Genomic DNA, 20,925 nt, shown 5'->3' with positions numbered 1-20,925 from the left:
ATTTCCTCAGAGGAAGGTAGATAGTAGGAAATAAATTCTGCTGCGGCTAGGAAAGGAAACAAAGAGATTGTTGCCTCTCCTTTACGAGTGGGGAAATTGGATGGAAATCTGAAGAGGCATAGAATTTTGTGAAATACTTAAATTTTTCATTTCAATTGCAGTGAGTGATGTGAGAATGTACAAATTTAAGTGCTCGAGTTACATATAAAAATGCTTATGGTATTGGTGAAAGCAGCAATTAAGTTATAGATAATTTCAAACAAGAATACAAGTCTCATGAAACAGTACCGAAGGTAGCCAGTGGTATTATAGAAAACGTCACCCTTGGACTCCAGGTCATTCACACTACTACTCCAACCTGAGGAGGGGGCAAGGATTTGTTCTGTAATTTCCTCTAATGTATCGCAGGCTAGAGTGTTCTTCAGATTCTCACTGGAAGACAGATTCCACAGGATTCCTAAACAGAGAAATATTAAGTTCGGCATGTTAATCCTCCAAAATGCCTCATTTCACACTTGCCTACATTGAACTCCATCTGCCGTGCTTCTACCTATTTTTCCATCCTGAAGTCTACAACTCTTCACTTCATGATCTACTGTCCTGCAAAGTTTCATAGCATTTGCTTAACTAACATCAATGAATGCTGCATCCAGTCAAATAGTCTTTTCCAATCATTTGCAGGCCATTCTATAAAAACTTCCAACTTGGCTGGACTGTGTTTGGGGAGGAATTCAGAAATGCCCATTTCTGAAAGATCACCAGCCCAAAATTAAGTTCTAATATCCAGATATTCTTCATACAACATTGGGCGTGTAGAAATTTCAGATAGAATCAAAGAACGATACAGCAGAAGGATGCAAACGCACAGACGTATTTAAGGATCACTGGAAGGTGCTGCAAAGTCTTTTGAGATAGGTGAATTAAGACGGATGGCACAGCATTTCTGATTTAAGAACATGTACTAAATGTGGTTTCATCTAAAGGTATCTAAATCAATTATGGAGCAACTTTGTCATTTTATGGGAAGATTCTCTTGTTTAAATAACATAGATCTTTCTTCTGTGCAATACAAGTAGAACTTCTGTTTTCTAATGGGCAGTTCAGTTATTACCTCTTTTGTTTAAAGTATCGAATAGAGATTTGCATAAATTGCTCATGTTTCTTGTCATTGCATAAATTTCATGAGAATTGAGAATTCAAATTTTATAAGCAGCACCTGAACATGAGTGCTATGACTAAAAGTCCGATATTCCTGTACTGAGATATCTAGGCTCCTGTTCTTTTGTGTAACTTGCAACCAATTACACCCATTTGAATGGGACACCACCACTCCATAATGAAACTAAAACTCTTTAATTACCTTTTGCTTTGATGTTTTAAGGTTCCTTTGCAATTTGGTTCTGTTTGATGCAGTATCTAATTAAGGAGCTGCAGTTTTAATTTGTCCCTTAATATAAAAATTAATTGGTTGCTCAAAATAGGATTTAAACAAAAACAAAAAACTTTTAAAGAAAAGTTTATAAATTAAAATGTAATTTCTGCACTCCAATCCCTTCCCGGTATCCACCTGTTGCAAAAAACTCAATTGTATCAGTGGACACCACATGCTCCCTTTCCAGAGTAACAGACACAGCAATTTGATTTATACCTCAACCTGTTAAGTGGCTCAGACAGATTTTTAATTGGCTCCTGAAATACCATTCTATCCACAAATGGACCATTATAACTAGTTAGATCAATTTGCAAGCACAACAAGAATAAGAAAACTATCAACAGATAGAACATTGGCATCTGCTGTCTAATTGTAGATGATCAATGTTGGTATCTGTATCCCAGAATTTGTACAGCACAAAGAAAATCCACAAGCACAATGTGGCAGAGAAACGTTGAACAACACTTATGCTAGAATTAATAGAAAATTGAAGACCTGTGCAGCACATTTCAACAGCCCCTTATACTGCAGGGTGGATCTTAACACCAATTAATTCTGCAATAAACTTCATATTAAGCTGATCTTTCTCCTCACCCTATCTATCTGCAATATTATATTTCTCTCCTATTTACTTTATGAACAGTATGTTTTGTCTGCATAGCTCACAAAATCAATCTGCAACATTGAAATGTGAAACATTTATAACACAGCAGCTCATTTGGCCCAAGACAGAATCCCTACAGTGCAGACACAGGCGGGACAACAATTCTACCCAGGCCCTTGCCCCGTAACCTCACATCTTTACCCTGCTAGTCCCCTGACACTGAAATGCAATTTAGCATGGCCAATCAATCAATCTAACCAGCACATTTTTGGACTGTGGGAGGAAACTGGAGTATCCAGAAGAAATGCACACAGATACAGGGAGAATGTGCAAACTCCACAGACAGTGACCCAAGCCTGGAATTGAACCCAGGTTCCTGGAGCTGTGAGGCAGCAGTGCTAACCACTGTGCTGTTCCTATCGTGTCTGTGCAGGCTGGAAAAGAGCTAACTAGCCTAACACAACTTTCCAACTGGTCTGTATCTCCCTGCAGGTTACGGCACTTCAAGTATTTTGTAAAATGCTGCTGCATATAGCTACCATCTCCTGGGACTGAGCTGTTTCAGTGGCCTATGCTAAGTAAGCATAATGCTTCAGAAGCTCGAGACCACCTGCTATCCTTGAGAGAGATTTCGATTTGAAGGTTTAGGACAAAGCCATCTCCTTTGGTAGTAGATACTACTTTAGAGTAGCAGCTCCATGTTTGCATCATCACATTACAGCTACTGTTAATGTGGCAGAATGCTTGTGCACCATAACATCACAGTGTCCATTATCAACCATCCCCAGCTTGGAGGATATACACCATCCTGGGATACACGAGGAGAGGGCTATCTTACCAGCAAAGGTTAAACAGGCTTGGCCTGCATCCATTGAAGTTTAAACAATTGAGAGGTGGTAGAAGATCCTGAGGAGACTTGTCAGGGTGGATACTGAAAGGATGTTACCCCTTGTGGGAGAGAATAGAACTGGGGACACCGTTTAATAATAATGGGTCTCCTATTTAAGAGGAAACATTTTGAAAGGTAAGCTAGGGGATTTTTAGGGGCTTTAAGGTGACATTGGAAGCAGCCAATGAGGATGAGGTAGATTAGTAGAGGAGGCGGAGAGAGGCAGGGGGACAATTTCATTGAAGAGCCTAATTTTGGGCAGGCATCTTGGAGGAGTTCATCAAAACCCACAAACAAATGGTGGTCAAAGCAAGCTCTTCACTAGACTCATGTCACAAGTTCCCACCTCAGCTTGGCTGATTGAGATAGCACACCCACCTTGTGCATGAAGTGAGCTTTCCACTGGGAAAATCCCATTTCCAGGCAGCCTGATAATAGAAGTGTGTTTAGTCCCACTTCCCAATTCCCACCTTTGACATGAAAACTTGGACCTTAATGTTTGAATGAAAACAGCTTGACCAACACCAAAAAAGGGGCGGGCAATTTACAGACTCCATAATTAAACCTGATGCCATGCCATTCTTATTGGTTTTGCAATGTAAGATTTATAAAAACATACCTTTCACCTCATTCGTACAATGAAAGCGACTACCTACAAGTGTTCGTCATGTCTCAGTGAGCAAGGACTACAGAGGATGGCAACAAACCCAGCACACTGTAAATGACCCAACTTTGATACATGGTCTGTTGTAGAGTCAGCCTTTATTAGCAGTGGGGCGTAGACACCAGCCCTACAATGTTGATCAGTACAAGAAGGGGAAGAATTCCTTTTATGCACAGGGTAAGAGACATTACGGCAGAAAGCAGAGTGGCTACGGCAGACAGACAAAGCCTATATTTCAGAATAAGGCGAAGACAACAAAAATTGTACTGTGACTGGCGTGTGTGGAACCCAACTGTCGGTCAAACAGAATGCTAGCCGTCAAAAGATGCAAACACTTTGAGCTGGGAAGAGATAAGAGGAAGGGTCAAGTCATCCAGTTCTAAGCTGCATTCTTTGTGTTTTTTGGAATACCAATTCACAATAAAATTTATCAGCAGTGGGGCTGCTATTTATAACCTATTGAGGCAAAACTATAGATGGTGATGGCCAGGGATGTGGAGCAGTGGCTACGGAAAGAATAGGGGGTGAAAAGATCCAACTGCTTCAGAGGCAGGCTCCTAAAAAGAGAAGCGATTACAAAGCAGTAATGTAAGTTAGCCAGGACATAAACCAGAACAGGGAAACTTTAGCAGTTTCAAAAAAAAATTCAATCTTAAGATTAGATTGTGTTCTTGAAATCTGAGCCTTCAAGGTGCCTTGTTCTGCTTTACACAATTTCTCATTTTAGCTTTCAAAGCAATAAAAATAAGAAGATGGGCATTATAGTTTGCACAGTGAGATCGAGACTGAGTCTGTGTGGATCTCAGAACGAGGACAAAACAATCACACATTTATCTCTCTGAGGTACAGCCTGAGATTACCATGTTGACTCACCTAGCTGTAATAAAAAAAAGGAGATTGAAAGCAATTTCCCTGACTCATGTTCAACGCACGCCCCACCCAGTGATTAAGGGACTGAATGCAGCTTCCACTGCTGCGTGTATAAAGTCTATTGATTTGCTCTCATGGAACAATTCAAAGCGCCATCCCCCCCATTTCACCCCCCCCATCCTGGCTGTAACAAAATCTAAAGCACTGAAGAACACAAGATAAATGTACTATTACAACTTTCAATATGACAGACACATTCCTGATTGCATTCAATATTTTGGAATCTCACTCCTACAGTTGGCTTATCTGAATTTCTCCAGGCATTGCTTTATTATCAGTGCCCTCTCTGGCCTAGACATTGCATCAGGTCGATATGACTAACAACTGGTCAGTTGAGCAAGAAGGCATATTTAAGACACAAGATAGGACACTAGAAGCAGAATTTTAACTGGCAAGGGCAAGGGGAGGTTTGAGTTTAAACAATGGGGGGGGTTAAGCAGTACCCCACCCCCATAAACTAAATGCCACTGCGTTAAAAAAAATAGTCAGGAACCTGCCCGCAATCAATAATCCCATCTATAACCTTTGCTCATCTTCCTCTCTGATTATGCCATTTTTCTCCTGTCCCAATAGAAGAGGGAAGACAGTAATGGCCATGACTGGACTGGAAATATAGTGCATAATTGATTTACATTTCCCAGTACATTGATACAGTGATAATCTTATCATCCAAGTGCAACTAAAAAATCTCTCTTTTCTTTCTATTTGGTGCTACCTCTTTGACTTCAGCTAGAGACAGGCTGCTTATTCCCTTGCTTTGATAGCGGTGAGGCCCCTGGCAGACGTCCTCTGGGGTTTTTTAGCTCATGAGGCCCCAAACAGTACACAAAGGGCAGACTCAGCCGCTGAGGCAGGGGGCTGCACATGGGGATAGGAACAAGAAGGTTGTTAAGCAGAGTTCCCACCTTCAAGTGCCCTTTCTCCATCTTCCCACTCATTGCCCATCGACAGTTCCTTGCCAACCAAGAAGAGGAAAACATTTTGCTGCATTTCAGCGAGGTGCTAAACAGCCATGATGACACTTTCCTCCATCTTGTGCAGGTCACTGGTTCAGGGCAAACATGCACTCATCCGTTTGTCTCCTCTGAGGTGGCCATCAGCAGAAAGGCTTGAGATGTCAAGGCACTCAATGTTTGAGATCGACTCCCCCAATCTAAGGACACACCAAGTGCCTCTGGAAACAACAACAGGACCTCACATATTTTCTGCTGCTGCTCCAGAATTGTCTTCTTTGGGGCTGACCCCAGTGGTTCAGCAGCTGCAAGTTTGCAGTGTCCTGCGCAACTGATGCAGACGCTATCGCTGTCTGCGTCTCCAAAAACTGCTCCTGCTTACATGTGAGACACTGACCAATTGTAACATACGAACTTCTGCCAGACTCAGACTCAGATTAGTTGTTCTGACCCAATGTTCTAACCCAGTACTTTTTTTAAAATTAAAGTACATTGGGACAGCTTAATTTCATAAACAAGTTTATGAAATGACTGACAACTTTGGGTGAATGAAGAATGACTGGAACGTTGCTATTCAAACTGAGGATTTCTTACATTACATTCTGGGACTTTTAACGTTCTCCTTCAAAGTTAATTAATCCTGGATTCTTGTTGCAAGTTGCAGCAACGTACTCATTCACGAATTTTAGAAACCAAAACATATCCGAGGTATTTCTGCATTGGTTGGCCTGAAGCTAAATACACCCACCCTCTCAATCCATTATCTAATATATTGCATGACCTTGAGAAAGGGTTGCTGTGTTCTGACTGCAATGTTTTGCAGCAGGAATCTTGGCTACTTCCATCTGTTTTCTTTGAATCTACCTCCTCAACGTCCACAAAAAAAATCCCAGCAGACTGACTGGACAATTCAAGAGGCATTGATGTGCCTCTATGCAGAAGCAGCAGTATAACTCATGTGACTAGCTACAACACTAAAGCACTGAGGTGAGAGACCATTTCCTAAAGGCAATCCGACCAGTGAAAGCTCAGATCCTACCCTGTACAACTCCTGCCTGAGGCACAATTACCATTGAACCCAGGTTATTTTGTCAGACGCATAGAGCAGGGTTATTTCACCTTTGGAGAAATGTGATCTACTTTTGGTAAAAGGTTCTCCTCTAACAATATGATACTGAATACTGCTGTTACGATCATTACAATTAAGGTGATTCAGGTCATGTTACATAAAGAAAATGAGAGAGAGAGAGAATGCTAAAGTGTTGCATAAGCTGACGGGAAGAGGAGATAATTGGACTGTAGCTATATATTAGTGAGGAGATTGACAGTGATGTAACAGGCTTGAGATAAGGGGAGATTGTGGGCTATAGTTACAAACAAGAAAGAAAACATTTGGCAGGGGCGTAGTCAGATTTGATGGGCATAGTTAAAGGCTAGAGTGATGGGGTAATTGTGGAGGTATCATTACAGTTAGAGAGGAGAGGGATTGGTGGAATGTATTATAGACTAAAGGAGGATGGAGGATAAAGGGCTGAAGGAAATAGGTTAGTAAGAAGTCTCACAACACCAGGTTAAAGTCCAACTGGTTAATTTGGCAGTACTAGCTTTTGGAGCCTCAAGCTTCTTATCAGGTGAGCACCTGGTGTTGAGAGACGTCTAACTGTGCTTACCACAGTCCAATGCCAGCGTCTCCACATTATGGAAATAGGCTAGACAGAGGGGATGGGTGAAGTTGATGATAGGTGATGTAGTTAATGCTAGCTGAGGAACACTGATGCAGTATTGTTCTAATCTGGAAAGAAAGGGGTTGGTAAAGATGCAGCTACAGGACTATAGAGGATGGAAGGTTGGTGGTGGTATAGTTATAGAGGGCAGAGGGGCTTGCTGATGACATGGTTGCGCATTTGAGACAAGAAGGTGGAGACAGTGTGAGTTTCATTCACTGAAGCGAAGCGAGTGCTCACAACAATCTAACAGAAGGAGATTTCGCTCCAGTTTCAGCATTTCAATCCTTTTATTTGAAGCCAGATAAAATATGGAATGTAATTCTATAAACAGCAATAAATTAGGCTGGTCAATGCGCATGAAAATTGGCACAGAAGGACCACGAGATAATATGTTAAATTAATTACTCATTAATTTGTTTGAATGGGAATGTGATAAATGTTGCTGCACCACAGCCAGGGACACCAATTACACACAAGAAATATCCTAGGATTTTTAACCCCTTTCAGTCCTTGGGCTTGTTCAGTAATTCTAAAGAGCAGCAATTAAAAATTTCTTTGGTGTTATTCCAGTCATGCTTATGCAGACCGTCAACAGGTTCAGTTGCAAGATGTATTTGTACTTTGATTCTTGTTTCAATGCCTTTGACAAGTTACTACTCTTTTAGTCCGGGAGAAGCTAGGAAAGAGTTGAACGTACCAGTGATGTTTCCCTTCAGTTCTGTGTCAATGCTTTTGATTGCCTGCATCATCTTGGGGATCCCATTCTGCTTTACCAGCTCCTCTTTGTTTAAAGTATTGTTGTAGATCAGGTTACGCATCGCTGCTGTGGCACTCCGCTGCACTTCCACGGAATCGTGGTTGAAGAGGTTCACGAGCTTGGTGATGGCCTTCAACTTATAGGCCTAATGGGAGGGAAATTTCTAATCTTAGTAACTGCAGTACGGAGCTCGGTAATCAGAACTCTCACCCAACTTTGTAAAATTCAAGGCTATTAAACACAACATTTATGAAATCTTCATCAGCTCTGCCCAATTTCAATCACCTCAGATTAAATGACAAATGCTGAGTCACTGGTACAGTAAGCAAGTACTACATGCTCACAGCCTGTTGGAATTAAGCCCCATTTTATAAATTCATTTCACAACGGGGAGCTTTGCTTTCTTCATATTTTAAGCTTTGCCCAGTAAATTGGACTAGAACTTCCAACAGCAGAATTCCAGCTAGTATATCGCCAAAACACAGTTTTTTGGGTCTGGTGAAAGGTCATCAAATTCAAACATTGTTCTCTCTCCACAGCTGGTGCCTGACCTGTCGAGTATTTCTAGCATTTTTTTGGTACAAATTTCCAGGATTGGCTGCAATATTTATGCTCAGTATTGTGCAAGGTTACCTCCTTCATTTTTGCATAGGGAAAGTATACAGCAGTTTTACATTGGGCAACACGGTGGCATAGTGGTTAGCACTGCTGCCTCAGTGCCAGGGACCTGGGTTCGATTCCCAGCTTGGGTGACTGTGCGGAGTCTGCAAATTCTCCCTGTGTGTGGGTTTCCTCTGGGTGCTCCCACAGTCCAAAAGACATGCTGAGGGTTAGGTGCATTGGCCAAGCAAAATTCTTCCTCAGTGTATCCTAACAGGTGCCAGAGTGTGGTGCCTAAGCGATTTTCAGTATTAAAGTAAGCTTACTTGTTGTGCTAATAATTAAACTTTAAAGTAAAAGGTATTCGCATACAGTTTTTAAAAAAAGTTAAAATGCTGACAAGGTAAGCTTTAGTGGTGTTGATTATCAACACTAAACAATTTGTTAACCCATCTCTGCAATCAAGCACATCACACTTGTGCAGGGAATTATTTGGTCCTGAATGCTCAGTAGGTCATCCCACCTTTCTGGACATAAGATGTTTACAGGGAAGACTAGGATCTGTGGATATGGCCTCAGAGAAAGGGGATGACTCTTTAGAACTGAGATAAGGAGGAATTTATTCAGTCAGAGGGTGGTGAATTTGTGGAATTCATTGCCGTAGAAGGCTGTAGAGGCTCAGTCATTGAGCATATTTAAGACAGAAATAGATAGGTTCTTGATTGGTAAAGCGATTAAAGGTTATGGGAAAAGTTAGAGAATGGGGTTGAGAAACTTATCAGCCATGACTGAGTGATGATGCAGACTCGGCAGGCCAAATGGCTTAATTCTGCCCGTATATCTTATGGTCTTATGATTAAAACCAAAAGGCAGAGACAGTCGCTCAAGACTAGCAAAGGTTACAGTGTCAGTTTGGTCTTTAAAAAAAAGTTTAGTTGGCCAGTCTCAGGAATTTAGCAAACAGAAGAGGAGATAAGAGTTATTCCATTTCCTACAAATTTGATGACATGGTGGTCATTACTCCTTTTTTATGACTAAGCTGTTATACTATTGTAATTAACTGAGTTTAATCAGAACTGTTGCTCTGCTAGTTCATTAGGTGTGGAATAAAGCAGTGTAACAATTTGTTTCTGGATTTCTTTTAACACACCTTTGACGAGGTATTGTGTGGAAGTCACAAACATCCACTTCAAATAATGAGAGGATATGATTGTTACGCCCAACAATTAGTGCTTTTAGTATAACAAAATATTCCAAGGGACCCATATCATAGCCGCACAGTGGTCAGCACTGCTGCATCACAGCGCCAGGGATTCAGGTTTGATTCCCAGTTTGGGTCATGTCCACGTGGTGTTTGCATTCTCCCTGCGTCTGTGTAAGTTTCCTCTGGGTGCTCCGGTTTCCTCCCACACTCCAAAGATGCGCAGGTTAGGTTGATTGGGCATGCTGAATTGACCCTACTTTTAGGGGATTAGCAGGGTAAAATATGTGGGGTTACGAGAACAGGCCTGAGTGGATTGTGGTCAATGCAGGCTCAACAGACCAGACGGCTTCCTTCTGCACTGTCGGAATTCAACACAGTTGTACAAGCAAATATCTCCAGCAAAACTTGAATTTAAAACAAATGCTTGGCTGTCTTTAAGGAGTGGTAAAAAATGATGAGGGTTAAGGCAGGAAATGCCAGGCATGGCTTATCAGCGATATTCTAGGGGCCAGAATTAGAGGGGTACCAATACCTTGGAAGATTGCAGGCCTTGTGCCAACTGCAGAGGTAGGGACGGGTGAAGTCATGGGAGAGACCTGAAAATGAGGATGAGAGTTGTGTAAACAGAGGCTTTGCTGATCGGAGATCCAGTGCAGGCCAGGAAGTACAGGGGTTGTGGGTGAAAAAGACGTGATTGCAAGTTAGGACATCGTCAGAGTTCTGAGTGGCTTCAAGCGTAAGGTGTAAAAAGGTAAGGTTGGAGGCTGGACTGGAGTGTGTTGGAATACAAAAGCAGGAGTGAGGGATTCAGCAGCAGATGAGTGGAGACAGGGTAGAGTCAGGTGGTGTTATAGAGATGGAAACGGTTGTAGTGATAGTCGGATATTGGGTCCGAAACTCATTCCAAGATTAAATATAACATTTGCCAGGGAGAGACACACAGAGTCAGGAGCAAGGGAGTATGGGATGGGGTCCAAAGCCCATGTCATTAGTCTTCCCAATATTTAGCTAGGAAAAGTGCCCCCTGGGTCACACCATTTTATCACTGAATATAGTGTAGGCTTACAGTGACATACAAGCAAACATCTCCAGCAAAACTTGAATTTAAAACAAATGCTTGGATAACTAATCTATCAGGATAATCAGTGAACTTAAGGAAAATTGTGGAATGATTTCATCACTTCTGTCTCTCCTATCCACCCTTCATATTCCCCAATTCTCTTACATGCTTTTTGGCATCCGCGTCATGGTAGCATTTATGTTGAATGTGCCCAGCTCCAATCACTTGAATATTAGGGTCAATGTTGCTCAGAAGACTGACAGCTGTTGGCAGGTCCAACTCATCATTCCTAGCGAGAGAGAGAACAGTATCAAGAGCTCACATTCTTCGGTGTATCTGCAAAAGCATGTTATTCTCAAAGGGGGAAACCTTAGGCCAGATTTGCTGAAGCTGTGCTCAAGGGATGCAGAGTGGACCATAGGGCATCATTGGACTTGAAGATTTTCAGTTCATTAAAAGTTAATGGGGTGGGCGGGGTAGTTCTGCAAGATGCGTTGAGTGTATTCCCAAAACTCAGAGTGCCACATCCAGGGTGGAACTTTGCAGCCCCTCCCACAGGTGGGATTTTCCAGCCCCAGCCCCTCCCACAGGTGGGATTTTCCAGCCCCAGGATTATTACATGGCTCACCACATTTTCAAGGCTCACCCCACCCCCACATGATGAAACCATAACATTCTGCCCCTAGGAGTACAAAAGAATTATTTATCGGTTTGTTTTCCCAAATGTTATTCCTTACCTAGGGCACTAAACAATGCTGATATTTGGTTCCACAGATGCTGGTAACCAAATGACCATTCTTTGAGTGAGTCAAAGCAGTAGCAAATTACCAGGCTATTATATGGTAGAGGACATCACAGTGGACCTAGATTCAGTTCCCCTTGCAAATTCACACAAGTGTATTTTTTATAGATCATAGAATCCTACAGTGTAGAAAGAGGCCCTTCGGCCCATCGAGCCTGCACAAACACAATCCCACCCAGGCCCTACCCCCATATCCCGACTTATTATACCCACTAATCCCTCTCACGTATGCATCCCTGGACACTAAGGGGCAATTTCTTAGCATGGCCAATCAACCTAACCCGCACATCTTCGGACTGTGGGAGGAAACCGGAGCACCCAGAGGAAACCCATGCAGCCACGAGGAGAATGTGCAAACTCCACACAGACAGTAACTCGAGCTGGGAAGCGAACCCAGGATCCTGGAGCCGTGAAGCAGCAGTGCCAACCATTGTGCCACCGTGCCGTCCAATATACAGTTCCTATCAACGATCCGGGGCAGACCGTTCATTGACTATGGCACCTTGGCTGCTTGCAGGTCTCCAAAAGCTCCCTGGACAAGAGATCATTTAGCTCAGCATTGACCATCATCTGAAGCCAGGAGTGCTAGGTTTCTATGAAGCTATTTCATTAACGTTCAGTTTGAGAGTGCCAAGTGGCTTCTCAATCATTATGACACTGCATACACATATGCTAAAATAGCAATACTGTAACAGAGGCTGGGCTAGGAAATGGATAGCATCACAAGATGGCAGGCTTTGGAAACAAAATGGGAGAAAAGGCAATCTCTATCTGGCAAATAAAACCCTGGAGAATGCTGAACAGACTGAATGAATTATATAGCATGATGTTGCATCCAACACTATACATTGGGGAAGGCAGGATCAACTTATTGAATTGGATGTTCAGCCACGATATAAGAGCGGACTCAATGGGCCTCCTCCTGCTCCTATTTTCTACATGCTTTCCACGCATCTCTTCCATCTTGTTATCTCTTTTCAGTTGAGGCAGACACTTTGCAGCAAATTATTGTTAAGAACCATGGACTTGTTCAAGCTTATCGGCAGACTGGATAAATAAATTTAGAAAACAGAACTGCGCAGGTTATTACCCAGCTTTTCAAAGAGAATCCACAAAGGATCCATTAAAAAAAAGCTACTTCTTTTTTTCCTCTTATACTGATGTTTAGAATCTTGGAATATTAAAATGCGGAATAGTCCTTGTTGCTGGCAAAGAGAACCAGTGATAAATGGAATAGTTTTACAGGCTAATGATACATATCAATGGAGGCAGTGTCAAATGTTAAACAAGAAAGTTTGTTTTAAAGGCAGGTTAAAGATCAAAATGCCATGCAAATGCTTCAATACAAATGAAAAGATGTTTAGAAAATTGGAGAGAATGCAAAATAATAGACACCCATCCCACAGTCCCTAACTTGCAAATGATAAATCCATTCAGTCAAAAGAAAATTTGTTCTTATGAAATATCATCTGCTGGCTTGAAGTGCTGAGGTTTTTCCAGCATTTTGCATTTATTTCAGGAATACAAGCCATTAGGAAGGAAAGGTTAAAAATGCCTCATTCATTCTTTCGACACCAACAGTAAATTGACCATCTTACTAATACAGGTACAGTGCCTCAAATCTGGCTATCGGACATTTTTACAAGCAGCTCTGCGTCAACTTTAATTGGTATTGAGTGAAATAACTGACTGAGATAATTCAGCTAGGTGCTGCAATTATGCGACAGTAAGCTGGACTACTCATCAGCTTCACACATTGGCCTGTTCCCATGCTCCCAACTGGTCTAGTAACACTTGACCCCACACAACCTGACTTCACTCTCATGTCTGTACTTTGAATCCTGCACAGAATGCAAGCCAGCCTTGCTTAACATTGTACTTTTCTTTGCAAACATTATTTCTTCATATTTGTTTTTCAAACTTTACTAAAAAGAAACTTATGTACTTAATTTCATTTGTCTCCCACTAATTGAATTAAGGTTTTTTTTAAATTGAAAGCTGGCAGATTTCAGATTTTGCCAATGGACTCAATCCCGAGCTTGCTGGTTTTGTGACACTGTACCTGTACATCTCCAATCACAAGATCAATCTCAGACTTACTGTGTGATTTGTACCGTGTCAAGATTCCCTGCTTGAAAATCTTGTGAATGTAGCTCTCCCAATTCTTGGACACCAACATCTGCTCTGCCCAAGCTCCGAAGGGATGGAGCGCGTGACATTTGCGCCACGTCAGGTGCTACTGCGTAACCTGAAACTGTTCTTCCTCGAGTTAATTTGCTGGTTTGCTGGACTCTCTGCAGTGTGCGCTGGGCTGGGGGTCTGATTTGTCGACGTGCAGGCATCTCTTCTACCCCTTCCACTGCATAACTAGTTATGCCCATTGTGCCACTTAATGACCTTGGCAGGCTTTTCACGGAGCCTGCCATGTTTGTGCTATTCAGTCGCTTGCCTGAGGATTGGCTAATCGTGTAGGTCCTACCGTAAGTGCTGCTGCTATAGCCATTACCCCCAGAATAGCCATCATCAACCTGATCCGAAGTCAAGCTCATCTCACCATCATCTGCTCTTTGGTACATGACTTGTCCATTCATTTGACCTCCAGACCAAGATTTTTTCCTCATGCTTTGAGCATATTTTCCAGGCAACTGCATTGAGCGTAGGGATAAGTTATCGACGTCCTCCGGATCCATCGGTGCTGGGTTGACATATCTGTAACTGGTGGACTGGTGAAAAGACAGAGGTCTGGAGGAGGAAGTCTGATATACTGAAACAGGCCTGTACTGAGTCATAACCTCCTCTCCCTGTCTGCTATATTGACTTGCTGCAGTTTTCCCTTTAAAGGAGTAATCCCCCACAGCCGAGCGAGATGACCAATTTTGTTTGCTCCCCTGATTGTATACAAATGGCTGGACAGTCTGTGGAAAAATATAATAACTCTGAAACACCTCTTATTAAGCACAGCACAACAAAATCAGAGCAATAAAATTCTCCCAAGTTTATAATAGTTTGGTGATTAGTTCACTTTCCCACTTCACTCTCTTGAAAAGTACTGACTTATGCTGGGCTTTGTTTTTGCAGTTGTTGGGAACTATACAGTATCTTGCCCAGGAAGTGATTCCTCATGGGTGAGCACAGACAGTGACATTGGCAGGCTATTTGACTGTGGTGGACTTCATAGAGCAGCTTTGCGCAGTTCTTAACTCAGGGCTGCATGGGACATTGGACAGCAAGTAAAAATCATTTGCTATAGCCACAGAAACAGTGTGGGGGGATTTTCCAATTTTTACAGAGTGGGAGGAAACATGGAAGCTGCTGTATTTAATAGTGGGGGTGTTTTTCAGGCATAGGGGCCCAATAATTGGATGTAAATTTATTGTAATGGGTTTCCCAATGGCGAATGTCGGGATTTACATGATGTCATAGACGGGGGCAGGGACAGTCACATCAGCATAAAACGTGATTTGGGCCTCACGCAATATTTTGTGCTCCCATGACCATTGACACCCACTGCAAATGGGAACATAAAATTCCAGCCACACACCTTTGCCAATTATATCTATGCTAATTGATTCTCCATAAACCATCTAGTATTATCCAATTCATCATCCCATTCACTGCACAGTGATTAGCACTGCTGCCTCATAGCACCAGGGGCTCAGGTTCAATTCTGGCCTTGGGCCACTATCTGCGTGGAGGTTGCACATTCTCCCGTATTTGTGTGGGTTTCCTCTAGGTATTCCGGTTTCCTCCCGTGTTAGGTTGATTGGCCATGCTAAATTGACCCTGGTGTCAGGGGGATTAGCAGGGTAAACTTGTGGGATTATGGGAATAGGGCCCAGGTGGTATTGTGGTCTGTACAGACTCAATGGACCAAATGGCCTCCTCCTGTATTGTAGGAGTTCTATGGCCTATGATCTGCTAGTCCTCCATATTCTTTAATATTTCTCTTTCCCAAGCTATGGATTTCATTTCCTTTTATCAATAGCTCATTGCAGAAGATTTACAGAGGATGGTTCAAACAAAATCTGTTACCCAAAATGTGTACAAGATTCTTTGTCATAAATCTGTCACCTTTGCCAACCAGTGAGATCACTAATCTTTACTACAAGTGCCAGATCACTCTTTCGTTTTCCTAGCTTTAATGAAAAAGGATTGTTTTTATTGCTTGAAAATTAACTGAAAATGCTGGTAAATCTCAGTAGGTCAGACAATATCATAGCTCAGAAAAGAATCATCCAGACTTGAAACATTAGCTTTGTTCCCTCTCCACAGATGCTGTCAGACCTGCTGAAATTTTCCAATGTTTTCTGTTTCAGTTTCAGATTTCAGCATCTGCAGTCATTTGCTTTTTAATCTTAGTTACTTTAAGTTTCATTCATCCCTGGAAAAAGTTCAGTGATTTTTCACTATACTTTTCCTGTTGTTTTTACATCCTTCCAGTTTTGGGTGGATAAAATCACATACCATAGTGCTGATCCCTAGAACTGCCCCTTTAATCAAGAAACAGGAGACTGGGCTGGTAAGCCTTCTTGGAGAAAGTTTGTTACTTCAAGCCCATGATTTCCCAATCTGTCCACTCAGGGCATTGCTCCTTGCTGCAAGTGACCAATTATGAAGCATAGGAACAAGATCAAATCATTCAGTTCCTTGAGCCCATTCCACATTTCAATTAGATGGTTGATCTACACCTCAACTCCATTTTCCTTTGCTCCCTATCCCTTATATGTATGTCTTGGTCTTGAAAAGTCCAGTCTGATCAGGGAAAACAGGTTAGGTGTTCCAATTGGAGCCTATGTCTGAAGCAGTGGGAACTTTAGCTTTTGCCTTTTCCTCCTCCTCAACTAAGGAGTGCTAAGGACAATTACAAAAAACCTAGTTATTCCATTGACTGAGGTCAGCTTAATAAACATGGATCACATTAGAGATCTTCAGCAATAGTGCCTACAACCTTAACATGACCACTTCATTGTGAAACATTCATGGTCTAGAAAGAGGAATAGGCCGTTCGCCCCTTCAAGCCTGCTTCACTACTTATTATGATCATGGTTGATCATCCAGCTGAATATCCTGATCCCTCTTTCCCCCCACCCCACATCCTTTGATCCCTTTTATCTCAAGAGGTATATCTAACTCTTTCTTAAGAACATACAATGTTTTAGCCTCAACTGCGGGTAGAGAATTCCAGATTAGGAAAGTCATCAATATGACTAGGTCAGCTGTGCGGTCAGATTTACAACTGCTGAAAAATTGCACAGGTCTCCTCTTTCCATGCTTCTGGAATCCACCCTACAATGTGAATGAAGCAAATCAAATTCATTAAGAATGCTACGATATTCTGCAATGAAACAGTTTCTGTAATAGAAATGGGATACTGGCTTTTCTGAGCTGAAAGCTGCTCAATTCAAATAGCTGAATAATTCAACATCTTTCATGCATAACAAACATAAAATTATATGCAAATGTGTTGTATGCAGGAATTTGCATTGTACTTGCATGTTTTTTTTAAACTTTATTCCAATCCAATCAAGTCAAATTAAACCCAATTCAGAGTCCCAACAAGTTGGGACATTCCCGATCCAAGCTGACAAGACAGGGCTCTCACCTCCTGTCTTGGGCTTGATCTACATGATCCAAGCTGACTGGAGTAGGTGTAGCTCCTCCTCCAGGGCTTGATCTTATTTGCATCTTAGCCAAATGGCCGAGATGCCGCTTTAAAAAATTGCTTCAAATGAAGCTGAAATGTAACCTAATGACTTCAACCAAGTGCAGCATGTTGATACTACACTTGATCTTAGCCAAAAGGCATTGTACTTACATGTTGTAATCCCTGAAGGGACAGCAGTTTCTCGTCTCCATATGTTTGACGGGCGGTGTTTAGAACCCTTTTACTCAAAGGCCTTCGTCCTTACAGTCAATATGTTACATTCTGCTGCTCTAAATAAAATTCTATCCCGAAAAGCAGGAGGTATGCCTGCTGCTTTCTCCTCTGCCTCATCAAGCAACGCAGAATTCAAATGGTAACTCAGCTGCGATCACGATTAAGTTTGATCTGCGAATCTGCTCATGAAAGTAAGGGCATGGCTGGTAGAAAATACACACCGCTCGACTATCACCAGGCAAGAGTGTTCTCTTCCCGTTGGGGAACACTTCAGCGGTCATGGGCATTCGGCCTCTGATCTTCGGGTAAACGTTCTCCAAGGCGGCCTTCACGACACACGACAGCGCAGAGTCGCTGAGCGGAGACTGATAGCCAAGTTCCGCACACGAGGACGGCCTCAACCGGGATCTTGGGTTCATGTCACACTATCTGTAACCCCCACGACTTGCCTGGGCTTGCAAAATCTCACTAACTGTCCTGTCTGGAGACAATACACATCTCTTTAACCTGTGCTTAACACTCTCTCCAGTCACATTGTCTGTACCATTAAGACTTGATTACCTGTAAAGACTCACATTTCAATCAGTATTTTGTAAACTGAGTTTGTGTCTTTATATGCCCCGTTTGTGAATAGAATTCCCACTCACCTGACAAAGGGGCAGCGCTCTGAAAACTAGTGGCTTTTGCTACCAAATAAACCTATTGGATTTTAACCTGGTGCGGTGAGATTTCTTACTGTGTTTACCCCAGTCCAATGCCGGTATCTCCACATCAGAAAATAAACATCACAGAAGGCCATATATACTCACCGAGTACTTTTTATCTGCCAAAAAAGTGTGAGACTTGGAGCTGAAGCTTGGCATGGTTGACGTATGATATCTCATCATTCCTAAGGATTGAATTATAATATAAAAAAAGGCAAAAGATTAATTGGAAACATGAAAATTTCCCAATTTCTTACCCCTCGCCCAAATGTGCTTACTTTGCCTGGGTTTTTGTTACAATACCCAGGGAAGGCCTTTGATACCTCACTGATATGACAACAAGGAGACTAGACATTGAGGCCAGTAATCTTGAGTGATGGTCCCAATCTCCTGTCATAACGTTGGCAGTAGTGATCTAAATTGCTGCTTATTCTGAGGTTGCCACAGATCATCTGCAAATTAACAAAAGTAAAAGCACAATACTGCCAATGCATGAGATTTGAAACAAAAACAGGAAGTGCTGGAAAAACTCAATTCTGAATGGGACTTGAAATGTTGGCCCAATCATGGTGGAAACTACCACGAGAGATTTGACAACCCAACCAAGCGTCCATTGATTTTCAGCGGGACTGGACAGTCCCGGCAGTGGGCACTGCCAAAAAATCCCATCCATTCACTCCATCTCTCTCCCCACTGATGCTTCCAGACCTGCTAAGATTTTCTATCTGTAAATACATGATGGCAGATTGTGAAAGCCTTGTAGAAATTCAATGTTTAAACATCAATGAACCATTCTGTAATGAGGACTATCAGAGGCTCCCACAAAGCTTGCCAGGTTGGCCATCCTAGAAACATTGCTTCGTGACAGTTAGAATCCACTGGTGACCCATGTCAACATGTTGTGCAACAGCAATGTCAGACCAGCAATCAGAAGCAGAAACACACGCTCATTTTCTCCTCACGCTAGGGGCAGTTCACCTGACTGACATTAACTATTCCAGCACAGGCCAAGATCTACCTGTCTGTAAGTCTCAGTGCTATACCATCTCAGGAGGTTAAAAACATTTGCTACTGAGTAAACTATTCCTCCTTGCAACCCCTCACTAAAAACTAAAAGAAAAAAAGTGAAACAAAAAAGTTATAGACAATGAATTATTAACCATTTAAAGAATTCAGTAGCATTCTACGATAAACTAGCACAGCACAATGTGGATTGGATGCAGATCCGTAAAAATTAAGTCCAAGGAAGTGATCTGTAGTTTTTGTTAAGTACAGGCATCAAGTTATGGTTGTCATAATTACAAAAAGATGTAGCAATATTAGAAATGATTCAAAGGACAACAGAGATCATTGCACTGACATATGGACAAAGACCAAGGAAATACTGCTGATAAAAATAAATATCTGGAGTCTAGGCTTGGTGGCAGATGATATGGGAGTGAATCCACTGGGGGTGGGGTGGAGAGGTGAAAAAGAGTGCAAGAGACAGTTGGCCATGCACAGTTCAGCTCATTATCTATGCAATGGGAGGAGCATGGTGAATATCATGGTGGGGCGAGCAGAAAGTCACTATCCCAGCATTATGTCATGCGGTTGAAGGCCTAGTGCCGTAATTGAAGGGCATCCAGACAATCTGTACTGTCCCTTCCACTTTTTCCCAGCCACCGATCCACCCTTCTCCACAAACCCTTCCTCACTTCCTTAAAACCTGCACTGTCACCACTCAGTCTGAAACATTGGGGTGCATCTGTAAGTGCCAGCCTAAGAGAACAATGTAGAGGCAACTCACCAGTTAATCACAGAAGAAGTCTCCCTCACATTATTTATAGATAGCCGTGAATGTGAACATGGTAATTTCTCACTGGTGGGGAATTTGGAGGGGAAAACTTAATTCAGGTGAGCTGGACTCTTAACGAACACGCATTGTTTGTCCAGAAGTTCTACCTGTCTTTAAAATCCTGGGACCATAATTGTTAAAGTTTATCTCCCCCAATTGGAAAACTGATTTCTGGTTTCATACCAAATTAAGGTCCCCCATATGCCAAGCTTCCCACTGATGGTACTGGACAATTCCGCTCAAGGTATTTTAGCTGAGTGCTCACAATGCCATATCAGTCTTCAATATTTTATCTTCACTTAAATAATTGTGGCCAATCTAAATCTTTAGTACTTAGTTCCAAATGATGTTGAATATTCATAACAATTTATGGAAACACAATGTGATAGCATGACTGTGTACAACACACAGTCACGTGATGCTGGTATGTCAACTTTACCAAAAATTCATTTGCCTTCTAAGCTATCATCATGGGACATCTTTTCCTTAACTATACTTTCCTATATAAAGATCATAGTTTTATTTGTTCACATTTTACTACCTGCTATTTGTATAAACAAGAAGTCTTATGAGGGGCCAGGAATGATTCCAAGAACTATCTGAAGCAAAAGCAAATAAGCAAGGAAGTAAGGATGATTGTGATTCAAATGAGGAAGAGGAACCCAAGAAAACTTACATATTTTGAAAGAAAATCCAAGCTAGCAAATAGATTTCCTTTATAGCAATGGGTATGTGATTTCACGATTACACTTGACAACAATCCTTGTTGAGTTTAAATGAAAAGAGTTGTTGTAGGAGTAATAGGTGTAAAAATATGGTTGCTATTCCACAGTTTGAGCTAATCTACTCATATAAAAGACTTGTCCTGAGAATTTAACCCCTCT

At 42.0% G+C, this 20,925-nt stretch overlaps 1 protein-coding gene across 2 annotated transcripts in view; it reads right to left on the bottom strand.

Annotated features, from left to right (window-relative positions):
* The window catches only part of LOC145343930 (plakophilin-3-like), a 61,525-nt gene that overhangs the window by 19,915 nt on the left and 20,685 nt on the right, over nt 1-20,925 (bottom strand). For both annotated transcript variants that reach the window (XM_080190472.1, XM_080190471.1), the window contains exons 2-6: nt 18,310-18,389; nt 13,723-14,537; nt 10,986-11,109; nt 7,897-8,101; nt 289-457 (exon numbers count right to left, since the gene is read on the bottom strand). In XM_080190472.1, coding sequence (XP_080046598.1) covers nt 289-457; nt 7,897-8,101; nt 10,986-11,109; nt 13,723-14,537; nt 18,310-18,389 — 1,393 coding nt within the window. The remainder of the gene's footprint in view (nt 1-288; nt 458-7,896; nt 8,102-10,985; nt 11,110-13,722; nt 14,538-18,309; nt 18,390-20,925) is intronic.

The sequence above is a fragment of the Carcharhinus amblyrhynchos genome, chromosome 6 (genome assembly GCF_965287045.1).
Source record: "Carcharhinus amblyrhynchos chromosome 6, sCarAmb.v2.hapA, whole genome shotgun sequence".
In the NCBI taxonomy this organism is placed as follows: Eukaryota; Metazoa; Chordata; class Chondrichthyes; order Carcharhiniformes; family Carcharhinidae; genus Carcharhinus; species Carcharhinus amblyrhynchos.
Note: the sequence above shows the minus strand (reverse complement) of the source record. Positions and strands in the feature narration are given on the sequence as shown.